At 64.2% G+C, this 22637-nt stretch overlaps 1 protein-coding gene across 5 annotated transcripts in view; it reads right to left on the bottom strand.

Moving 5' to 3' along the window:
• The window catches only part of GTF2IRD1 (GTF2I repeat domain containing 1), a 96761-nt gene that overhangs the window by 42183 nt on the left and 31941 nt on the right, over positions 1 to 22637 (bottom strand). For 4 of the 5 annotated variants that reach the window (XM_082712622.1, XM_082712620.1, XM_082712618.1 and 1 more), the window contains exons 2-14: positions 21279 to 21407; positions 19290 to 19431; positions 17024 to 17179; positions 15405 to 15588; positions 14676 to 14983; positions 13811 to 13900; positions 12169 to 12252; positions 7909 to 8092; positions 4042 to 4067; positions 3166 to 3274; positions 2151 to 2188; positions 1614 to 1694; positions 918 to 1007 (exon numbers count right to left, since the gene is read on the bottom strand). In XM_082712622.1, the coding sequence (XP_082568748.1) occupies positions 918 to 1007; positions 1614 to 1694; positions 2151 to 2188; positions 3166 to 3274; positions 4042 to 4067; positions 7909 to 8092; positions 12169 to 12252; positions 13811 to 13900; positions 14676 to 14983; positions 15405 to 15588; positions 17024 to 17179; positions 19290 to 19431; positions 21279 to 21401 (1615 nt within the window). In that variant the 5' untranslated portion in view covers positions 21402 to 21407. Of the gene's footprint in view, positions 1 to 917; positions 1008 to 1613; positions 1695 to 2150; positions 2189 to 3165; positions 3275 to 4041; positions 4068 to 7908; positions 8093 to 12168; positions 12253 to 13810; positions 13901 to 14675; positions 14984 to 15404; positions 15589 to 17023; positions 17180 to 19289; positions 19432 to 21278; positions 21408 to 21957; positions 22041 to 22637 lie in introns of those variants that run through there. The other variant, XM_082712621.1, reaches the window with a different exon arrangement.

The raw sequence follows: 22637 nt of genomic DNA, 5'->3' as shown, positions 1-22637 counted from the left end.
ACCTAGAGAAGCCCACACCTCCCCTGCCGCTATCTACCTGCTGGGCCAGTCCTCTTGGCTAGGATACTGCAATAGTCTGTTCCTGTCTTTGTCCTCTGTCCCCTGCGGTTTATCCTGAACCCCATGATCGGAGTAAACATGGTTAAAATGTCACTCATTAGCTCCAACCACCACCCACCCCGTGAGGAGGCTTCTGTCTCCACGGAGTCATGCTCCCATTCTTTCCTTTGACGTGCTTGCCCTGCATAACCCACACCATCACCCACCTGCCTCCCCGACCTCGCTTTCCCCACCTCACTCTGCACTAGCCACCCCGGCCACCTTGCTTCTCTTCGGACATGCCGGGCACAACCGACCACAGGGCCTTTGCACACGCTATTCCTGCCGCCTGCAAAGCTCTTTCCTGACATCCAATGGCTCCCACCACCTTCAGGTCTTTGCTCCAAAGTCACTTTCTCAGTGAGGTCCTCTCTGACCCCCTAAGTCCTATAATAACAACTGTACCCCCGGCCCTCACGCCTCCCCCTTCTGGCTTTGTGCCCCCCACTGCACTTACCACCCTGACTTTTCTCTTTCACCTCTTGATTTGCTTACTCTGTCTCCCTGCACTAGAAGCACATGGACCTTGGTTGTCTGGTATACTGCTCTGGCCCCGGCACCTCAGACAGGACCTCCTGGAACACAGTAGGTGCTCAGTAAACAGCCACTGAATAATAGAACAAGTTAATTCACATGGGGATTCCTGGGCAAGATGCAGAAGCCAGACTTTATATAAACCAAGCCGACTGCAAGTTTCCAGAGAGGAACTCAGCCTGCGTGGGGAGTCAGGCACACACTGGGTTTTCCCTGGGCGTGTCCTGGCCCACCCCGTCTCCCTGTGATGCCCCGGGGAGGTGGGCCCCCTGCCCATTTCTTACCAGTCAGCATCTCCATCCCGTAACCAGAATCTTCTGAGGGCAGATGCCCAGGCATTGAGTCTGTCATCTCCTCAGAGGCGGGCGAAGGGTCTGGAGACAAAAATAACCCCAGCATCTTCTGCCTGTCCCACCTCGTCACGGTCCCTTGGGGATCCCCAGCCCCACGTGCCCGCGGAGGGGGACCCTTCAGGAAGCCGTGCCCCTGGAACTCTGGGAGGGCAGCTTTAGTGACCAGCTGTGTCAGAGGCCTGGCGGGGGCCCGAGGGGGTGTGGGACCCCACACTGAGCCTCCGGGGACCACGTCCACCCTGTTTTTCACAGACGTGGACACCGAGGCTCCCGGGCCTTCAAGTCTGACCCTCCTATTCCCATACCTCTTCTCCTCCCCCTGCCTTCTAAATCCCAGGGGAGCCAGGCCTGAGAGGGCAGGCTGTGCGTGTAGGGGGCACCTTTAAGAAGGCTGGAGCCAAGAGACGGGACCGTCAGCGCAGAGGGGAGACCCAGCTGCGGAGAGGGTATGCCGGACCACACTGCTCTCAGGACTGACTAGAGACCCCTTCTTGGCCCCGGGGAGACAGAGGTGATAGCCCAGGAGGGGACATGGTGGTTCCGGTCAGCCCGGGGGCGGGAGGTGCTTGGTTCCTGGAGGTCCATGCAGGGCACCCTTCAGACACCCTTCAGACACCGGTCCCTTACCTGGGACGGTGACCTGAATAATATCTAGATCCTCTGGCTCAATTTTAATGGGCCTCAGCCCACTCAGCTCCCCAGAAGTTCCTGCGAGGCGGGAATGAGGGATCCAGTTAGGTGCAGGCATACACTTGGCTGGGCAAAGCAAACCATTCTAGAACATTCTTCCATCCGCAACTTATTCGTAACGCCCCAGGAAGTCATGCCGGCCCCGAGTTCCTGCCCAGCCCAGGAGTGGAGGGTCATCAGGCAAGCTCTGAGACCCACTGGCAAACAGCGGTGACACCGGAATCCAGGTGCCCCGACTCCCCCACAATGCCACCCACACCCTGCCTGGCCCTCCAGCCCCGCGGTGAGCTCCCAGGATGCTCAGAGGCCTGGGGCGCGGGGGGCAGGGACGGACAGTGTAACTCATCGGCACTGCGGGCGCATGGTCTGAGCTTGGCTCCCTCCTCCCCAAGGCTGCGGGGAGGGGAGACAGGGGGTCCTAGAGGATGCCCTCTCACTGCAGGACACACACAGCGGGGTCCTGCTCCTCCTCACCTGGCCCACAGTCTTCAGAGACACCGTTCTTGTCTGACCTGTGGGAAGGAAGGAGGCCAAGAAACGACGCTGCATCAGCCCCAGCCCCTCCTCCAGACAGCCAGGAGCCCACGGGGGCTGGCAGCTCCACAGCCCCCGCCCTGGACCATGTTCACCCCCCTGGGGTCCACAGGACAGTCCTCCCTACGGGAAAGATGCCCAGGGTGGGGGTCTCCCAGGCCAGCAGTCACCCGCTGCCCCAGCCGAGATGCTCCGTATCCTGGGGTACACGGTCTGGGTGTCCACCTTCCCCACCAGCTGGGAGCGCCTGCGGCCCGGCTTGGGCCAGAGCGGGAGCCCCACAGCTGAGCACAGTGCGGGTCGATCGGTGCTTGCAGGGGGCGGATTGAGAACGGAGGGGGTACAGCCTGGAGGCGCTACCGAAGCCTGGGAGGAGGGGTAGGGAGCAAAGGAGGCAGGGCCCCGGACGGATGATCCAGTGAATTCACAGAGCACTGCTGGGGCGGCCCGGGCTGGGCTTGGGGCTTCTGGAATAAATGGGCCGTGCCCAGTCCCCAGGAGCCCAGAGCCTGGGTGGGGGGACACTGGCGGACAGTGGTGACCAGGCCATGAGCAGAGTCCAAAAGCCTTGTCCACTCGCAGGGCAGACGCCCGACCTAGTCCGGGGGCCAGGGAAGGCCTCCGAGACACGAGGCAACATCTGGCAAGATCCTGAGCGGGGACAGAGCTCTCCAGGTGGAGAAAAAGTCGGCAGAGACTCTGTTCTCCTGTGCCTTCGGGTTCTCCTCGGCCCGCGGCGGGGGAGGACACAAGGGTGTGTATGTCGGGGGCGGGGGTGTCTGTGCGGAATGACCCTGTGCTCATACACGGCGAGTGGGTGTCCGCAGCCTCTAGGCACGGCATCCTCTCGCCAGCCCCAGGCCTTGCTCCTCCCCGCAGGGGTCACACCACCAGCCCCGAGTGGCGGAGGCTGTAGGCCAGGGGCTGGGGCAGGGGGCGGGGGGGGGGGGCTCACCGAGCAGTCCCGGGCAGCTCAAGGACAGCAGCGCGCGAGATCTCGGCAGAGGTATCCTCCGGGGGGCTGGCTGGCTCCAGCTTCGTGGGGTCTTTGGTAAACTTGTTCCCTGGGTAGAGATGTGGGGGAGGGGAAGGTCAGGGCCAAGGCCCTCCAGCCTCCGTCCGCCTGCAGGGCACCCGGACAGGGGCCTGTGGGAGGCTCTTGGGGTCTGGTCTGGGCTCTGCCAAGCCAGGAATGGGTCCTGGGCAGAGGAGGAATGCAGGCCCCAGTGCTAGAGAAGGCCAGGGATCTCGGAGGACTGCAGGACAAAGCAGCAGCCAGAAATGGCTGTCCTGACCTCACGTTCACTAGGAACGCTGAGGGCTCCCTCGGAAAAGAGGCCAAGTTGCCCCCTGAGGCCGAACTGCAAAGCCGCCCTCTCACGTACTTACTCCAGGAACTCGAAGGGAGATGTGTCTTATTACCATCCCCACTTCACAGATGCGGAAACCGAGGCCCGGGGGATCCTGGCCGAGGTCACAAAGCTGGGGGCATGGAGGGCCGGAACCGCGACCCAGGCACGTCCCACCCCCAGACCTGGGCTCCCTTTGCTGCACCAGGCAGAGCCCGACACTTCCTCCTGGCCGGGAGTGTGCTGCCCATGGTGGGGGCCCCCGAGCCCTGCGTGTGCGGCCAGGCTCACCCCCGACTAGCTGAGCTTCAGGGCAAAAAGCAGAACCCACTTCATGGTATAGCACGTGTTAGCTTCGTTATTCCGGAGGGGCTGTCTGCACCGGGGAGGCTCAGGCGCCTGCCCCGCCCCACCCCAGGCTCCCGGTCTGACAGTACGACTTACTCGGCCACTTCAGAAAGGGCTGGCTGCTCCCCACGTACCTGTGAAAATTCGCTCATCAAACATCCTGGGGAGAGAGGAGAGACCGGCGTGAGGGCAATGCAGGCCTGGGCGCCCCCCCAGGCTCGGGAACAGGCCCCCATGCCCCTCGGGGACGCTCACTTGAGTCCCACACACACGACTACCGCTACAGAGCTGGGTCCCAGGCTGGTCACACGTGGGGGCAGGAGACGGCATGTTCCAGAATAGCCGGGCACCCCAAACCCCTTCTCTGCAGTCCCCACCTGGTTCTGGAGGCTCCAACCTGTTCATCGTGGGGCCCCAGGGGCTTCCTCCCACCCTGAGCTCTCTAAGGCCACCGCTGGAAGATGGCCCGGGGGCCGACCTCCCTCCCAAGAAGCTCTCTGTATTCTGTGCAAGCCAGGCCTGTCACCAGATCACAGCCACTGGGGGCTAATGCACGGGACCCCTCACACATGTCTTGGAAGCCAACGGAGCCCAGGCAGGGAGGCCATCGGGCAAGTGCACAACGGGGCCATGCCATCAGCGCGCAGACCGTGCACAACAGGGCCATGCCGTCGGCGCGCAGACCGTGCACAACAGGGCCATGCCATCGGCACGCAGACTGTGCACTAGAGGGACGGCTGGGGGCCTGTGGCCATTCGGGCCCCCTGCATCGCCCTGCCAAGATGCCTGCAAGTCTGGGCCAGGAACGGGGGCGGCAGAGGGAAGGTTGGCGAGGAAGCTGGGGTCACCCACCCCCCCCCACCTCCGGGAACGGCTCTGCGACAGGCCCCCAGACCGGCCTGGACTCAAGAACCAAATGGCGCCCAAGGCAGGTCCAGCAGGTGGGAGGCAGAGGCGGGGTCCCCTGCTGCTCCCGGGGGCCCCCGAGGCTGAACAGCAGTCACAGGACCAACTCTGGGCAAAACCGACTTTCTCTCTGAGGCCCACTTCCCCTGCGGGGGACAAGGAACTGCAAGCCTCAACTCTGGTTTTATGATCAAGTCACCTACGGATCGCCGAGCCCGAGGGCCAGGGGCTCGAGAGAGTGCATGGTCTGCCCGGGTTCCTGGGGGACACGGAGGTCTGATGTGGCTCCAGGCCTGTGACAGACGCCCTTACGGGCTGCCCGGCCCGGAAGGCCCATTTGACGGGCGCAGACGGGGGTCTGCTGTCCCTCTCCCAAACCCGCCCCAGGCTTCTAGAATCCCTTCCGGACACTCGTCCCCCTTAAGTCCTGCTTTAGCTAGAAGCTGCGTGTCCACTCCTCAGGTGGAAACTTGGATCCTCTCGCCGGGGGCTGGTGTCCTGGCAGAAACTGGGGTTTTGGGGGCCGGGCAGCTCGCCGGCCACCGCTGATACCCTCAGGCCTCATGGGGCAGCTTCTCCCCTTGACCTCCCGCCACCCCCCAGACACGTGGGTCGGGGCAGAGACTCCACCCGCTGGCAGCTCCTAAGCCCTTCTCCCGACTCATTTCTGCCTGGACCACCTCCCAGGCTCGGCTGACCGGCCGGGCCGAGTAACAGCCCAAAACGTCTGGAGGGCCCGGGACGGAGCAGCCGCTGTTCCGTGCGCGTCAGTCACGTCCAGTCCTCGGGTCTCCCGTCAGCGGTGTGAGGCGTGGACAACCACGAGCCCCGTTTCACAGAGCAGTTAAGTAACTTGCCCGAGGACACACAGCTGGGAAAGGGAGGGCCAGGAATCGAACCTGGGCTGTCAGCACTTTACCCGTCTTTTATCCACGAGAGGAGGAAATCGAGGGAAAGGACTCAGGTTTCCTGAGCATCAGGCGTGTTGTCTGCCTCATTTTATGTCGAGAAAAACTGGGGGGTGGGGGAGGGGCAGCCGCGGGTGTGAATACATCATTGTCCTTATTTTTACAAAAAAGGGCACAGGCTCAGAAGAGAGGCGCTATTCAAGGTTATCACGCTGCGCGTGACTTTAGGCCCAATCTGCTTGATGCCAAGGCCGCCTCCTCCAGGAAGCCCCACAGGCTTGCTGCTCAGATGCCCACTGACTCGACAACCGGAAATCTGCTGTCCTCTCATGCCCTGGACTCATCACAGGAGGGAAACCCTCGCTTCCCCCCACCCCCAACCGATGACTGGTAGTGGCCTCTGGGGACCGGTGGGGACTCTGCCCGCTGTGTGTGAGGTCCTCAGGGGAGCCCAGTGAAGGGCGGGGCCTATAGGAGCCACGCAGCAAATACTAGCGAAGAATCGAATACGGTACGGTTTAAACTGAGGGCGGTCAAGGTCAGCCATGGTGAGGACCCAAATACCAGGGTCCGGCACATACGGGGACACCGAGGCGTCCCCGCAACTTTCTTCTCACCTAGGCCCCGTCCCCCTCACAAGAGTCAACACTTGGGCAGCAGCAGGAGAGAGTTACGCTGGACACCAGTGGGCACTGCCTGACTACTGACTCCAACGCACTCCAGAATGATCTGTCAAGTGGGACCCCACAGTCAGGGTCGTGAGGGCACAGGAGACGGCACAGAGGCGGCCCCGCCGCCACAAGGGAGCAGGTGAGACGCTCCTCCTCCTGTCAGACGGGACCCCCTTTCCCACCGCCGTGTCCTCCCTGGCGAGCCCTCCCCGGCCCAGGCTGACAACGCTCAGATCCCGTCTCCGGAGCGTCTCTCCAAGTCAGCACACCCTGCATGGACTTCCCACCGCACCCCTGCTTCCCCCCGATCGTACGCTCAGACACACGGGGTGATCCCGGCCTCCGCGCTCCCCTCCGCGCCCCCACATCCAGCCGGCACGATTCCAGCCCAAAGGCAGCCCACCACGCCAGGCCTCCTCCTGAGGCTCCCCACCCCTGCGGCTTGCTGCTCACCCCCCAACCTCCGCAACCCCGCTCTGGCCTCCAGCAAACCCCGCAGAGGTCCTTCCCACGGCTGGAGAACAGCGCTGTGCTCTCGGAGCAGACCCCCAGCCCCCACCCGGCCTCCCCGCGTTCGCCCCGCACGCACACCCTGGGCAGCTGCCGTGTCCCAGGGGGCCGCTCTGGGCACCAGGGATCCAGCGATGAGACCAACACAATCCTTGCCCTCGGTCCCGGCATCAGTCTAACGGGCACACGCGTGAGCACAGGCACACGCCGGGAGCGAGCCCTCACAGAGCTCCGGACGCACGCCTGCGAGGGGGCCGGGGCGGTGCTGCCCGGAGGCAGGGGGCTGGCCACCCCTCCGTCTCTAAGCAATTAGGAGGAAGCGTCCCGGGCAGTCTGGGCATTGCCCGGAGACCCTGATGCTTCCTGGGAGGTGGGTCCAACCAGCAAACTCCCCTGGAGTCGGGAGCAGAGGCTGGGGGATGGGCGGTAGGTCTCCCTCCCCCATACACACCCCCGCCCCCCCCGCAACCAAACTCAGCTACCCTGGGGGGGCTGCTGCTCCGGAGAGCATCCTGTCTGCTCACCCACCCACCCCTGCACCAGGGGAGCCGGCTGCCTGGGAGGGCGGGGAGGGCGTCCAGCCCCCAGCAGGTAGGGCAGCCCCATGTGGGTGTGAAGGGGAGAGACCGCCCGTCCCACCTGAGCTCAGGTGAGCTCCTTTCCCATGGCAGTAAGTTCAAAGGCCTCAGGTCTTCATTAGTGGGAGGAAAACACCTCTTACAAAGAACCGATCGGGCCAGGCTTGGGCCAGGCTCTGTGCCTCTGTTTCCCGTTCAGGCCTCAGAAGGGGCCAGGCAGTGGGGGGCCCCCGCACAGCTGCCAGGTTAAGGAGCCGGACACCCCCTCCCAGACACCTGCCTGTTCTGTTGGCTGCGTCCGAACCCCTTCACTCCAGCCCTGTGCCGTCATCGCCTCCTGGGGGCCCCTGCCCCCTCCTCACCCCGTTGTCCCCCGCCCCCCAGACACCCCGGCACCCCAAGCTCGGGCCCCGCCCCCCACCCCGTACCTCTTAATGACGAAGTGGATGCTGTGTCGCTCCTCCAGGATCCGCTTCAGCTTGGGGACCCCGTAGGTGCAGGGGCGCTTAAAGGGGATCTTGTCCGGGATGCCCACGATCTCCACAGCCTCCGGGTCGCAAGCAATCTTCCTGTAGGGGACGGGGACCATGTGGTCCAGGCCCAGGGCTTCCGCTGGAAGACAACGGCAAGGCTGAGCACGGACGGGAACGGCGGGACATGCGGGGCCCCAGGGCCGCGGGCGCCGGGACCTTCCCCCGCCTCCTCCCCTGCGCCGAGCCGGCCATGCAGCAGCATGTCGCTTCCTCTTGGAAACTGCCCACAGGCTCCCATCCCCGTCAGCGACAGCCAGAGTCGCTGGGCTTATGAGGCCCCATGTGACCGGGACGCCATCACCGCTGATATGAGGCCCCTCCTTTCACCCCTCAGCTCACCCTGGTCTCTCCAGCCTCCTTGTTGCTTCCCTAACAGGCCAGACACACACCTGTCCCAGGGCCTTTGCACATGCTTTTCCGGCTACTGAGACGCTCTTCTCCCAGATCACCATTCACTTCTCTTCCTCCCTTTCCCCACTCAAGCGTCTCCTCCAGTGTCCCCTCATCGGCCGACAACAGCCCCTTCCATCTCTCTGGCACACCCTGCTCTGTTTTCTACCCCCATTTACTGTGACCCGACACCATAAGCATAGTCATCTGTGCGCTCGTCCACTGTCCGGAACGTCAGCTCCATGGGAGCAGGGGGCGGTCGCTGCTCCACGCCTGGGATCCAGACAGGATGGGACACAGGCTAGCTGCTCCCTGCACCCCATGAGTGAAAAAAAGGCTGAAGGAAGCTTCTCAGCAGGACCCCTCCAGCCCCCCCAGATATGCTCTTTCCTCCAGGGAGGCGTCTGGCTTTCCTCTCACTCATCACGGACAGAAACGAGACACTGACAACTTTGCCAACGGCGGTGTAGACAGAATCCGGGCTTAGGAAGTGGTGACTCGTTCCTTTCTTCCTTCCAGACCTGGCCAGGTTCCCCCCTGCCCCGTCCCTCCCAATTCCCGCGAGGGTCCTGCGTCCCCGGGGCCCTTCCTCGGGCCCCTCCCCATCCTGGCCTCGCTCCTCCGTCCACACGGCACTTTGCCTGTGTCCCGGCAAGTGCCAGCCCCGAGCTGGCCTCCCCTGAGGCCACACCCTGGCCTGGACGGGGCAGAGCTGCCCAGGGCCCTCCCTGGCGCGCCGTCAAGACTGTTTTCCTGTTGATGCAGCCAGGTCTGCGTTGGCGGCTTTGGCAGCCAGATCCTACTGTGAAGCCACACTTAGCTCGTTGTCAAATTAAACCCTCGAAATCTCAACAGCTGTCAAACCACATCTCTCCCCCACCCCCCAGCCCCAGCCCTAGCCCTAGCCCCAGCCGGCGAGCGCCAGCTCCGGTGAGTCTGCGTGCACCCGTCTCCACTCGGGTTCATGTCACTTGCTGGGCCTGTCTCTTCGGCCGCGAGGACGCCCGGTGGACAGAAGGTGACCCCGCCTGGCCCCCAGCCTCTGCTCCCTGGGAAGGTGAAGTCGCAGCTGCCAGGTGGGAGCCTCTGTCCCTCATAGTCTCAACCTCCTCCCAGGTGACAGGGTTCCGGAAGCCTCCTGGAGGCGGCGGATCCTTGTTTCTTCCCTGTTTCATCCCCACCCCCGCTGCTGCACCCCCAGCCCCACGGCTGGCCCCTTCGCCCAGAGCTGGTGACCAGAAGGGCAGACCCGGGAGCAGGATCCGTTAGTCTAGGGTGTGCGGGATGCCACAGGCTGCCACTCGAGATCCTCACCCCCGGGGACGTCCCCAGGCCTCCGGGGAACTTCCTTCTCCCCAGCGCAGCTGCAGGGGAAGCTCTGGTCCGAGAAGGGGCAAGGCCTCAGCCACTCCGAGTCCAGTGCTCCTCCCTGGCTTTGGACGGGGCGAGGCCAGGGCTGGGCTGGCATGGCGGAAGGCTCAGCGTTCTGGACGCCTCCAGAGTACACAATAGGCAGGAAGACGGGCAGCTGCTGGGCCAATCTGGCTGGGGCAGAACGCTCCCAAGGCAGCCCTCCCCAGACTGCCCTCCAGCTCGCACCTGCCTAGACAAGAGGAGGGGTGAGGAGGAGTGGGTCCCCGGAGAGACCACGTCAAAGGTCATCAAAGGTGCTCGGCCCATCCCAGACTCCTCACTAGGCCTCCAGAGCCTACCTCCTGCTCAGCCCCACCCCAACCCAGAAGGCGCAGCTTGCCAAAGCCTCACGGAGGATCAAAGGGCACCTCCTCCAGGAAGCCTTCCCTGACTCCTCAAGCCTGGGGAGACCTCGCTTTCTTCTGGGCTGCCCTGTCTTTCTGAGGGCCCCCACCCCTGCCTATTACCGTACACTACTCTGTCCTACTGCACATGGTTGCACACACCCGTAGACACCTCTCCCGACACCTGCCAAGCACCTTGAGATCCGCGGCAGCCTCCGGGCCTGGCACGAGGTAGGGAGTGGGGCGCTTAAAATTCGTGACCCATAAGTGAGTGAACCAGTAGATGCGTGAGAAAAGAGAAAAGAGAGGAGGGGCGAGGGTGACAGGTGACCTAAGAAGGGTGACAGGTGACCTAAGAAGGGTGACAGGTGACCTAAGAAGTCGCCTGGTCTGCAGTGTTCCCAAATCCCAGTTATTTCTTCGAGTGACAGGGCTGAGGAGAGAGTCCTTGTTTTTCCCAATAAGCCCCCTTCAGCCCATCAGAATTTATGATAAGGAGGGGCGGGCCCCCAGCGCCCTCAGGATGGGGACAGTTCCCGGGGCAACCAACCTCCTGATGAGAGGGTGGGCACTACCCGCCTCATCCCCTACCTCCTGGGAGGGGCGAAGACTGAGCTAATCATGGAGGGGTGGTATTTTAATCAACGCTGCCTATTTCATGGGACCTCTGTAAAAACCCTAAACGAGAGGCTTCAGAGAGCTTCTGGGTTGGTCGGCCCCTGTGCCAGGGGGGTGCACCCCAAAACCCCCCAGGACAGAAGCTCCGGTGCTCGAGACCCTTCTGGACCTCACCCTAGGTGTCCCGTCATCTCCCTGCTCATCTGTATCCTTTATAATAAACCGCTAAAGACAGATAAAGCGTGTCCGGGTTCTAGCTGCTGTTCCAGCAGACCGTCCGAACCTGGGTGGGGGAGGGGCGCTGTCACGGGAACCATGGATGTGGAGCCAAATGGGACAGCAGTGCAAATGTCCTGGGGCCACCTTATGGGACTGAGTCCTTCACCTGCAGGCTCTGCGTCACTCCGGGAGGTCAGTGTCGTGACTGAACTGTAGAGGCCACCCAGACAGAGCACTGCTTGCCGTGGAAAACCCCCTTTGGGTGTCAGAAGCATCAGAGGGAGGGTTTTCCTTTAGCAAGGCAGGAGGGGAGGGAGGAAGAGTTAGAGAGGAGAGAAAGATGGAAGGAGAGAGAAGGGAGGGAAGAGGCAAAAGCCCCACCCTGTCCTTTCTGCTTAAGGTGAGAAGGCCAAGGCGAGAGAGGCAGGCAGCCGACTCCTCTCTTGGTCACCGGGGGCAAGCGGCTGTGGACTCCCAGCACAGTGCTCCTCCCAGACCATGCGTGTTCAGGAGGCTCCCAGGGTCCCTGCCCCTCCTCTCCGTTGGCAGGCCTGGGTGGCATCCGTCCCTGCCCTCCCTTCGCCCCACGGGGCAGAGGGCGCTGACGTGAGCTCTGGGCCTGGCGCTGACGTGCGCTCTGAGCCTGGCGCTGTCCTGGGTGCTGGGGACATTCGGAGGGGCCGGCGCAGACACAGACAAGGCACGTCAAACGCGGGACGCGTACAGGGAAGGGCCCATCGGGGCTCTGGGAGCCCCATGGCCCGGGCTGAGCCTCGAGGAACCAGTGGCAGTCTGCTCCCCAAACACCCCAAGGGCACGCCAGGCAAGGGGGGCCCGGCACAAAAGTAAGAGGGGCAGGGAACGGCGCAGTCTGCGGGGGACCTGCGAGCGTGAGGCCGCGGCCACTCTCCTGGGGCTCCCCTGCGGGGTGTCATCCTCCCCCAACCCCCCGGCCCGCGACCCTGCAGGGGAGTCCAGCTTGGGGCTCTGCCAACGGTCCCGCCCCCTGGAAAAGTCTGGAAGGGAAATATTGACACAACCGCCCCCTCCCCAGACGCCGGTACCAGCATATGGCTCCCGCTGTCATGTTAGGGAACACGAGTGATTGCCACGTAATGAGATGCTCCACACGCTGCCGGGGGCCACGCGGCGGGCCGCGCCGCCCACTCACCATATCTGCTGTTGAACAGGATCTGCACGCACTCCCGCAGCGTGTTGATGTCCTCGGTCTCCTTTATGAAGGCGTCCCACTTCTCTATCAAAACACAGCAGGGACGAGGGAGGGTGGGTCCGGGCAGGGACGCCACGGCCCCGCGGCTCCCCCTTCCCCTCCCCCATGCGACCCTCCCCGTCGGGGCCTGGGCCCCGGAGACGGCCACACTGCAGGCCCCCAGAGTCCCACAGAGGGGCTGAGCTCTCTGTTCACGGCTGCCTCGGACACGCAGCCTCCTCCGGCAGGCGACCCTGCCCAGATCCAGGGTGCTCGGAGGGCCTCCCCCACACCCCCCGGCTCTTCTCTTGCCTCTGTCGGCCCCCGGGGTCGGTGTGTACAATGCGGGCTCAGCCTGTCCCTCCCGCGTGTCTCCTGCCCCACACAGGCAGGGGGTCTGCGGGGGCGCTCCCTGAGAGGAGTCGCCGAGTCCTGCCCTTGGAGGCACTAACCTTGAGGCTTTGCACATCCCGGGTCTTCCCCGGCCTTGGCCCCGTGGCCTCCCTCAACCCTCGGCTCTGCTGGTCTCTTCCCCGGAAACAAAGCCTCTGCCTCCACTTACTATTAATAACTAGAGCCACCATTTGGATCACGGTAACACCATTATAAATGCCGCCTTTCATTTATTTATTATTTTTGCTTTTTAAGAGATTTTGTTTATCGGTCAGAGAACGAGCACTAACAAGGGGAGAGGCAGGCAGAGGGGGGGGAAGCAGGCTCCCCGCTGAGCAGGGAGCCCGATGCGGGGCTCGACCCCAGGACCCTGGGATCATGACCTGAGCTGAAGGCAGATGCTTCACTGACCGAGCCACCCAGGCGTCCCCCATCTTTAATTTATGAAGGGCTTATCTGTGTTGAATATTTTATCTATTACATCTCAGTTCGTCTCTCATGGCAGCTCTGAAGCACAGACGATATTCCCACTTCTGAGGCCGGAAAACTAGGCTCAGAGAGGCTGAGCATTTCGCCGGAGATCACCCAGCAAGCACCCAGCACGCGGCTGGTTCCCCTTTGCCCACCACGGCCTCCTGTGATGCTACCGCACCAGGGATGGACCCCGTGTGGGGCCGTGGGGGTCTGCATTCTGATCTCAGGGGGTGACGTCTTCTCAAAGAGCCTCTCACGGAAGGTGAGGCCGAGACCCCCACCGTGTGTCACTGCAGGGCAATCTCGCTTCACCCCCATCCACGAATCCCAAATAACCGCATGGTACTTGTAAAACCCGTCCACGTAGTTCTGTGGCCCTCCCGTCTTCAGGAGGTGGAGTTCAGACGGCCTTCAGCAGCCGCTACCGGCACCCCAAGTCCCACCTCGTGACACAGAAATCCTGAGCCAGAAGCACCCGGCTAAACTGTTTCCCAAATTCCAGACCTGCCCAAACTACAACGTGTAAACGCTTGCTGCTTTAAGCTAAGTCCTGGGGCAGTTTGTTACACAGCAACACCTAACTGTTACACCCGCGTTTCACTCCCACGTCCCTGGCGCAGAGCCGTCCCTCCCTGCTCTCGCAAAGGCCCAGCAGACACACCTCCATTTCGGGAAGCAGCGCCCTCAGCCCCGGACCCCGACTGGGGTCCCGGCGCCGCTGTGGGTACCACCCTACCTGACTTGTCGTGGACGATGGAGAAGAGGATACGCTTCGAAGCATGGACGTTCTGGATAAGAGGACCGCCGGGCCCAGGGGGCTTCTGTCCTGGACAAGGGAGAGGAAAGGCGCACGTTCGAGGCCCCCTCCCCCCGCCCACCCCGATCTGGCCTGGATGCAAAGATGCCGGCTCCGGGGTAACAGTCTCATCTATCAAGGGGAACTCAGAGCTCTGACCTAGGGTCGCAAACTCAGGGCAAGTTCCCTGCCCGGAGGCCCGAGACATTCTTCAGCAGAGTTTGCGGTCCGGACGGCAGATCAGGGAGGCCAGAGTCAGGATGCCCGACGACGGGTGGGGGCCCCAGTTTAGGCGTGTGAGTCCATCCCGCTGCTCAACCCACCGTTTGGCCGGGGGTGGGGAGGAGGGAAGAGGAGTCCTTTTTTCTCCTTCTCCTAATAGTAAGTGCAACCTATAAGCACCTACTGTGTACCAAGCACTGGGCGGTGCCTTAACACAGCAGCCGTCAAGCCCAAGCACCCGTTGGAGCCACTCGGCAGATTTAAATACACAGACGCTTGGGCCCCCAGCGGCCCCCAAAGCTTCAGATCTAGCAGGACGCCGGCAGGGCCTGGGAATGTGCATTTCGCACTTGCCCTGTCATTTGACCACGATAATAACCTTGGGAGGGGTCCTGCTGGCGACTCGACTTGAAGGCCGAGGAAACAGGCTCAGGGAGGTGGAGATTTGCTTGTCCCGACATGCCTCCTTCCTCCTGGGGTGGGCCTGAGCACCCTCATCTGCCCAGGGAGGGTGTTCTCCCTGCCCCCTGCAGGAGTGACCTCTGTCCCACCCCCCGGACTCAGGGTCCCAGCAGCAGCTTACCACAGCAGTCGGGGAAGTCCTGGGCCCCAGAGGCCTTGGGGTCAGGCCCAGGCCGGCCAAGGCCCAGGTCGCTGGGGGCAAGTGGGCAGGCGGGTGCCTCCTGCTTCAGCTCTCTGGGGGTGTGGTTAGGGAGTGCAGGGCTGTACAGGAAGCTGGCCACGGAGGAGGTGGCAGTGGGGGGAAGGTCCTGGGGTGGCCCCTTGGGGGCTTGGCCGTGCAGGCCGCAGTCCCGAGAGCCCTTGGCTATCAGGGAGACACCGTTCAGCTCCACGAGGGCCTTCGTGTCCCGTCCGCCATCCTCGAGCGGCCTAGGGGATGGAGAGGACACGGGTCAGCTTCCCACGCCTGGCTCTCTGAGCAACAGGACGGCCTATGAGGTACACCGGGGGGAGCCGGTCCCCATCCTACAGGCAGGGTGTGGACCCGGGGCAGGGATGTGATGTGGCCAGGGGCACAAGGCCGGGCCACAGGAGGCGCTGGGCCCTGCCCCTCGGCCCCTACCTTCCCCCAGCCTCACCTCCATCGCCAGCCTGGGAGTTTGCCAAACGGGGTCCCTCACGGGTGTCTGAAGTTCCCTCCCATGACGGGGTAAGTGGCCTCAGGTGGCTAAGCCAGCACGGAAACAGGTCACCACCCCCACCCCACCGCCCGCGCCGGCCCGCCCTGGCCCGGCCCTCACGGTCCAGCGACCTGGCCCTGGGCCCACTCCCGGGCTGACCGCTCACTCACCTCTTGAGCTTGAAGCGGATCCGGTGGCTGTGCTCCAGGATGGCCATGAGGGCCTTGGGGTCGTAGTCGGCCGGCCTCCGGAAGGCCAGGCCCTCGGGCAGCCCCTGCACGGCCAGCAGCCCCGGCTCCCTGAGCAGCCTCTCATAGGGCAGGGGCACCACGCTGGCCCTTCCCAGGGCCTCGCCTGTGGGGGAGGGGGTCGAGGAGAGGGTCTAGTATGAGAGGGCAGCCAGGCTGGCGCGGGGGCCAGGCGTGCCCCGGAGCTGGGTCCCTCCCTGTGGACCTCACACAGAGCAAGGAAGGCTCTGCACAGCAAGTAGGGCAGGCGGGTGCTGGGGACGGGCCCCTCCGTGTGCCCTGAGGCCCGGGGCTCCCCCCCAGCCCCGCCATGGCCGGGGTTCCCGGCTTCTGTCGCCATGCTGTCCTCTCTGGGCACCCGGGGCGGGGGAGAGCGGGGCTCAGGGCCGCAGGCGGGCGCGCAGGAGCAGACCGGGCAGACCCGGCAGAGAGAGACCGCAGGGGAGAAAGCCACAGGGAGGAGGGAGGAGGGAGGAGGGGAGAAAACCTGAGAAAGGGGGCGCGGACAGAAGGTGGAGGAAGGGCCGAGGGGAGGGGGACTCCCTGGGACAGAGGGGGCGGGACAGCCCAGGGGCTGGGCTCAGAACACCCGCTGTCACTCCCACACTGCAGCCCTCCCGTTCACCTCAGACGCCTGCCCGAGGTGGGCAACTGGGGGGCAGGGGCAGGGCAGAGCGGGCTGGGGTGTGGGGAGGGCGAGGGTTGAGGGCACGAACCCTGTAGCTGGCAAAGCCAACCCCGGGTGCCAAGTCCTCCCATGCTGGGGTGGCCGGCGTGCCCGCCCAGCGCCTCGGGGCCTCCCGCCCCACCTGGGTCTCCCCTTCCTCCTGACAGCACGAGATCGCTCAGACCTGTGCTCCACACAGAGCTGGGACCTGCCCAAGGTCACCGGGAGGCCGTGACGGCTACCACTGGGCCAGAGGGAGGCCAGGCCTGCCCACCTCCCCCAAGCCCTAGAGGGAGGACTTGGCTAACTGGTTAAGTTAGCGCTCACTCAGTCATTCAACAAACACCCCCGCGGGCCTCAGCCCGTGTCGCCGGAGCTGCGGAGGGGGCAGGCACAGACCCCGGCCCCAGAGGGCACTGGGCTGGTGAGGGGTCAGAACACAGTGGGTCCCCAAAGGGGGCGCGAAGCCAGCAGCAGCAGCTTCCCAGAGCTGAGCCTTAGGGAACAAGGCGGGGTCCGCCGGACCAAGGGGAAGGCAGTCCCGGGAGGCACAGCGAGGTGTGAGATGGCACGGGAGTGGACCGGGGAAGGGGAAGTGGCTTCCGAGGCAGGGTGACAGGGCGGCTGGGCTGGGGGTGGGGCAGAGTCCAGCGGCGGCGGGAAGGGTGACAGGGAGCCCCCGAGGCCATGGTCATAAGATGCCCTTGGTCACAGGTCACAGGACAGATGGGCACAGCAGGGAGCTGGCGAGAGCAGGCGCAGGCGGGCCCGCGGAGGTGTGGACGGCAGGGGGCCGGGGGGACCTGCTCCGCAGGATGGGGACGGGGGCTCCCACCCGCCTGGGGGCCCCAAATGGAATGAGGAAGGATCTTACTATAAAGAACATCAAACACCTCCTCTACCATCTTGCGCAGAAGGTACACGTCCGAGCCGTGCTCCAGGGAAGCCCGAGGGACGCTCCGGCCGCCACCGTCGCCCCGCGACACCTTCTTGGGCTGCTCTGCCTCCGGCTCCTTCCAGGGGGCCCCGCCTGTGGGACACAGAGCAGCCGGGCCAGGATGAGCACCTGTTCTCCCCCCCTCGCCTGGCAAGCTGAGGTGTCCGTGCCCCGCGCGGAACCCTGTGGCGGACACGCAACAGGGAGTGGAACTGAGGGAAGAAAGGACGGACGAGTGAGCGGGCCCGGCCCCAACCCCCTGCCCACGGCCCAGGCTGCTCCTCTGGGAGTTCCCGGAGCCTGACACGGGGCTTGGGTCTCAGCCTGGTCACCTCCAACTCGCTGTGTGACCTTGGGCAAGTCCCTCCCCTCTCTGGGCCTCGGGGTATCAGCTCTCGCAGACCAGCTGGGCCGGCTCAGAACTGGGGTTCAACCACTGCCGGTTCCACGCACCCCTCTCTGTCCTCGGACACTGACGCTGTCTTAGTGGAGGCCCTGGTCTGCTGCTCTGCCCCGTGAGGAGATGATGGGGACCCCACCAGGAGGCCAAGGGGGCTACAAAGAGGCAGGTTCGTGCCAGGCTGGGCCAGGGAGCGTCCGTGGACCCCCGGATAGGGAGATGCTGGAAACTTCATGGGAAAGGGGACAAGACGGGGGCCTGGAGGCCCCCTCACAGCCGGGGAGCCTGATTCCCTCCCGGGATCTGCGGAGCCTGAAATAAACCAGCCGAGCTCCCGGGGCTAAAAATAGTAGCTCTGCCGGGCTTGGGAAGGCAGGTGCACCGTCCCCGGCCCCCGCCTGGCAAACTGGGGGCCACAGAACCCTGCCACTGTCTGTTCTACCCTGGGCCAGTCCCCACCCAACCGTGGAGAGGGGACAGCCTCTGAGAGCTGAGTGGGGGTGGGGCTGGGGCGGCTGGGGAAGCCTCTGGGCCCCAGGGATGACCTGCCCGGCGCCGGGGGGCCAGCCTTCCCCGAAACGCCTGATCTAGGCTCCGGACCCCAGGGGGCCCTCCCCTTTCACTGACAAGGAGGTTGAGGCCCAGTAGCCGGCAGGTGGCAGAGCCAGGACGGAGCCCAGGGGACAGCCCCGAACCCTAGAGGACCTAACCCACGGAAAACGTGAAGCTGCACAGTGTGGGGAGTAACCACAGGGGCTGGGCTGGGGCGGTGCGGGGAGAGGGTTGGCGTCTAGGGGCGGGGGGTGCAGATAGGGCCCCAGGCGGGAGGAACGTGGACACGGAGGCTGGGGAGCCATCTGCGGCCGAGGGAAGGAGGGAGGGGGACAGCGGGCACAGAGGCCGAGGGGAGGACGTGTAGAGAGCCGGCGAGCTGGCGCTCAGCCCGGTGCCGCCTGCCATCAGGGGGAGGGTGCCGGAGGGGTGACGCAGACGGAGGGGCTGGGTTTCGCGGGTCTACAGGCCCTGGCAGAGTGCTGAGGAGTTGGGGGCTTCGGAACGACCCCCCGGCTTCGGGGCTCCCAGCACTCTGAGAGCCGCTCTCCTCTTCAAGTGACCAGGACCCCCCCAAACAGCCCATCCCCGGCAGGGCTCCCGGCAGGTGTGGGGGGGCAGGAAGGATCCTGCAGCCCCCGCCCCCCCCGCCCCCCCAATTCTGAAGGAGTGTGGCAGGAGGAGCACGGGTTTCAGAACAGAAGCCTGGCCTCCGTCACCTGGGGGCTCTGTCTCCCTGGGCACGCGGCTTATGCTCACCGTGCCTCAGTTTCTCCCTCGTACACTAGTGCGGCTTCCGGAACCTGCTGGGGAAGCGAACAGAGCTCGCGGCCTCGCCCAAAGCACTACTGATCACCACTAACGGCTCGTGCTGCCGGTGTCCTCAGTCCCTTCGTCCCCAAGAGCCACCACGGGCCGCACAGTCCGGGCTCAACCAGTGTCGGTTGAACAAGGCCACCTGGGCGCTGCGTCAGAGGCGCACGGGAACTGGGCAACACTGGGTCTCAGGGTCCCCTTCTGTCAACGAGCAGATGGACGTGTCTGGGTCTGGCCCGCCCCGTGGTGGAGTCACCCGGTCTCTGGGGACCGAGGGGCTGCGGGAAGAGTCACGCCCCAATGATGCCCCGTTGGGAAGCCTGCACGGCCGCGGACACAGGGCGCCCTGGCATTGCTCTGGGGACCCAGAGACACGCCGGAGCTCCCGCCCTCGGGGACCGTAGGCCCCACCCACGGGAGCCCCGGGGTACTCACGGCAGAACCTGAGGAAATCGGACTGCAGCTCCTTCCGTGCGTTCAGGAACATTCTCCCCTTCTCGGTGCCCACCACGAAGGCGCTCTCATCGTGCACGGCGACACAGGCCACCTCTGCGTTCAGCTTGGACAGCGCTGAACACTGGGGGAGGGAGCAGGGTGTGTGAGCTTGGGGGAGGTCCCCCTGCCACGGTTCTCAGTCGGATCCTGCGGAGGAAGGACTGAATGCGCCCCACCCCCCAAAGCTTGGCCACGGTCAAGGGAGAAGCCACGTCAGGGAGCCCCGAGAAGAACAAAGACACGGAGCCTCTGCTTTTCCCTCCGTCCTCCTGGTCCTCCTAGCTCTAAATGGGGCTTAAATCCCTGCTTGGGATTGGGCTCCAGCCCCAGGCACAATCCTGTCTTCGGTTTTTATAAAGTCCTAAATGAGAAGAGATGGGGGCGGGCAGGAGAACCAAGGCTCGGGCAGATACAGGCTTCAATCCCCCATCAGCCGCTTCTCGCTGTGGGACTGACGCAGGTCCGTCCCCCTCTGGGCCCGATCTGCAGAACGGGGACCAGCAGTGCAGCTCCCTTTCAGTGGGCTTGGTTGTGGGGATTCAGCGAGGCCCGGCAGGCAGGAAGGATCTTTAACCCGGGGTATCGCATGTGGGCCCACAGAGAGGTCATTCCGGCAGCCCGAGTTGAGGGGTTGGCAGGCCTGCTGCACGGGAAGCCTGAACACGGGGGCCTTGCAACCAAGCCCACCAGCATTTCAGCCCTCCAGACCTGTCGGCGGAAGCTCTCTGCCTGCCAGGCTCCCAGCCTGCACTCAGCGCCCCATAAATGATGGGTTTTGTGTGAGTCTGGTAGCGTATGGCTGGCAGGCACGAAGTCTGGTTTCTCATCCTAGTTCCGCTGCTGTGTGACCTAGAACAGGTTCCTCAACCTCTCTGGGCCATAATCATGCTCCCTGGCTCCAGCCCAGAGGCCCTGTGCCGAAGAAGCCGGGGACATCGTAGAGCCGACCGGCCTGTCCCCTGGGGTCTCCTACAGTGAGGAGGTGTGTGATTTCCCGCCAAGATTAAAATAAAAACCTGCCGCTCGCTTCCCCCGTGGCAGTGCCCCACAGATCGTCACAAGCAAAGGAGACAGAGTCACTCGCTAACCACACAGGAGGGCCCATCAGAGCTGGAGGGCTTCCCCCTAGATGGGGGGCCTGCTTCTCCCTCTGCCCCTCCCCCCTGCTCGTGCCCTCTGTCTCTCCTTTTTCTCTTAAAAAACAAAACAAAACAAAAAACTGGTCCTGCTGTGTGACTCCAGGCAAGGTGCTGCCCTCTCTGAATTCAACTTCACCATCCTATCGGGCAGGGGTGCAGCTAACGGACGCCAGACAGCTTCCAACACCCGCCTACCCACTGTCCCAGAACCTCCCCCCAGGGAAAGGCTCCAGTAGAAATGACATGATCGTTTCCTGATCCGGGAGAAACCACTACCAGCGTCAGCACGTAGGCAACGGTGCCAAAGGGATTACGAGGCCCCATTCCTCTCTCCTGGCCCTGAGATGCTGTCACATTGGGGGTGACAGCTTCCTCAGGAGTCACTGACCACACAGATCCTATCCTCGGGGGGCCTTGCTGGGGGTCGGAGCCTTCCCAGCGACAGGACCGGAATGGCCAAAGGTGATGAAATGAGGACCAGGGGTCAGGGGACCAGGGGACCAGGGGTCAGGAGACCAGGGGACCAGGAGATCAGGGGACCAGGGGACTAAGGGTCAGGGGACCAGGGGACCAGGGGACCAGGGGTCAGGGGACCAGGGGACCAGGGCCAGTGCTGACTCCAGGGCTTGGCCGCACCCAAGCCTCTCGCTCCCCTACCCCATCCCCGATGTTGGCAGATGGGGACAGTGAAGGCCCCCCCAAGGTGGCGGAGGTGGGACTCAAGCTCCTGCATCTGCTGGCAAAGGTTGGGGCTCCCCGCTCCCCGTCCGGGGCGGACCGGGCCACTCACCATGGAATCTAGCGCAGACACGAGGCTGGTGATGATCTCGTCCTTGTGGGTGAAGGCCGAGCTCCAGCGGTCAGGCCCGCAGCCGTTGGCGGGAATGTCGCAGCGCTTCCCCAACAAGGCCATGGTCACCTGGATGGGAGGGGGACGCGGAGGTGGGCGGGTGTTCCCCCCAACCCCGCCAGAGCCCCAGAGCCCTAGGGCCGCCTCTACTTCCCAGCTGCAGACAAGCACGGGCGCACGCGGCCAGGCAGCCGGGGAGTGTGGTCCATGGCGTGTCCCCCCAGATCTGCAACTCCAGGGCTGAGCCCAGTTCCACGGCCAGTCTGCCTGGCCTACCTCGACTGCCAACTCCCCCTGCGCGTCGCCCTGGCCACGGCTCTCCCTCCCCCCTGCTCACACACCCTCCGTGGCTCCCTACTCCCCAGGTGAGCTCTGGACTCCTGCCCCTCGTCTAACTCCCCCTTCGCGGCCCATACTCCGGGTCCCCCAAGCATACCCACGTCCTTCACGGCTCCCCAGCTGCGGCGGGTTCCACCCTCCCTGACCCGAGCGGCCTGCTGGCCCCTCTGTGGTGTGCCGACCGCCCACTCACCTCTGCTAGGAGCGTGCCCTCAACAGCCCCACCTCTTCCTGCCCCTTCCCGCCCTGCCTGGGCCAAGGGTCCTGGCTGGTTTCCCACCTGTCATCAGGCCTCCCGGGTCACAGCTTTCAAACAGGCTACGCTGGGCAAGGCCACTGCCCCGAGGCCCGGGAGCCCGTCTCAGAGGTTCAGAAAGACAATGGAGGCCACTTCATCTCAGGACAGGGTTTCCCCAAGACAGGACTTTGTCCCCTTGTCACGAGGCTCCTGGAGGACAGAGGTGCGCCCTCCCCTTGCCGGAATGCCCGCAGACTGGGGCCCAACGTCAGGGCTCCCCGAGGCAGGGGACAGGCCTACTTACTGCCCGTGCACCCCCTGGCCCAGGCCACGCACCCAGGAGATGAGACACAAAGGTCACCTCCCCCGCGTCCAGTCCCGTCCTGCCCCTCCCCAGCAGAACCCCAGGAGTCAGTCAGGTCCCAGGGGCTGCCCCAGGGCCAGAGCTTTCCCCTTGCCAATCCCAAGCAAAGGAGAAGGCAGAAGGCGGAGGCAGGGACCCTCAGTTTTCCTCTCGGGGTTTGGTTTCCCTAATGCTCTGTGTATGGACCCCAGGCCAGGTCAGAGGCACAAGCAGGGAGCAGGGCTGCAGGCCTCAGAGGGAGCCTGGGGGTCCTGGCCTCCCGGCTTCCTGCAGACGGGGTCACCGGGCAGGCTGACAGCGCCCAAGCCGGAGCGTCTTCTGCCCTGCAACTGCCCGCACCCCCCGGCCCGCACCATAA

The sequence above is a fragment of the Mustela nivalis genome (genome assembly GCF_964662115.1).
Source record: "Mustela nivalis genome assembly, chromosome: 19".
Lineage (NCBI taxonomy): Eukaryota > Metazoa > Chordata > Mammalia > Carnivora > Mustelidae > Mustela > Mustela nivalis.
The sequence above is the reverse complement of the archived record's forward strand: the minus strand, read 5'-3'. Positions and strand labels throughout refer to the sequence as shown.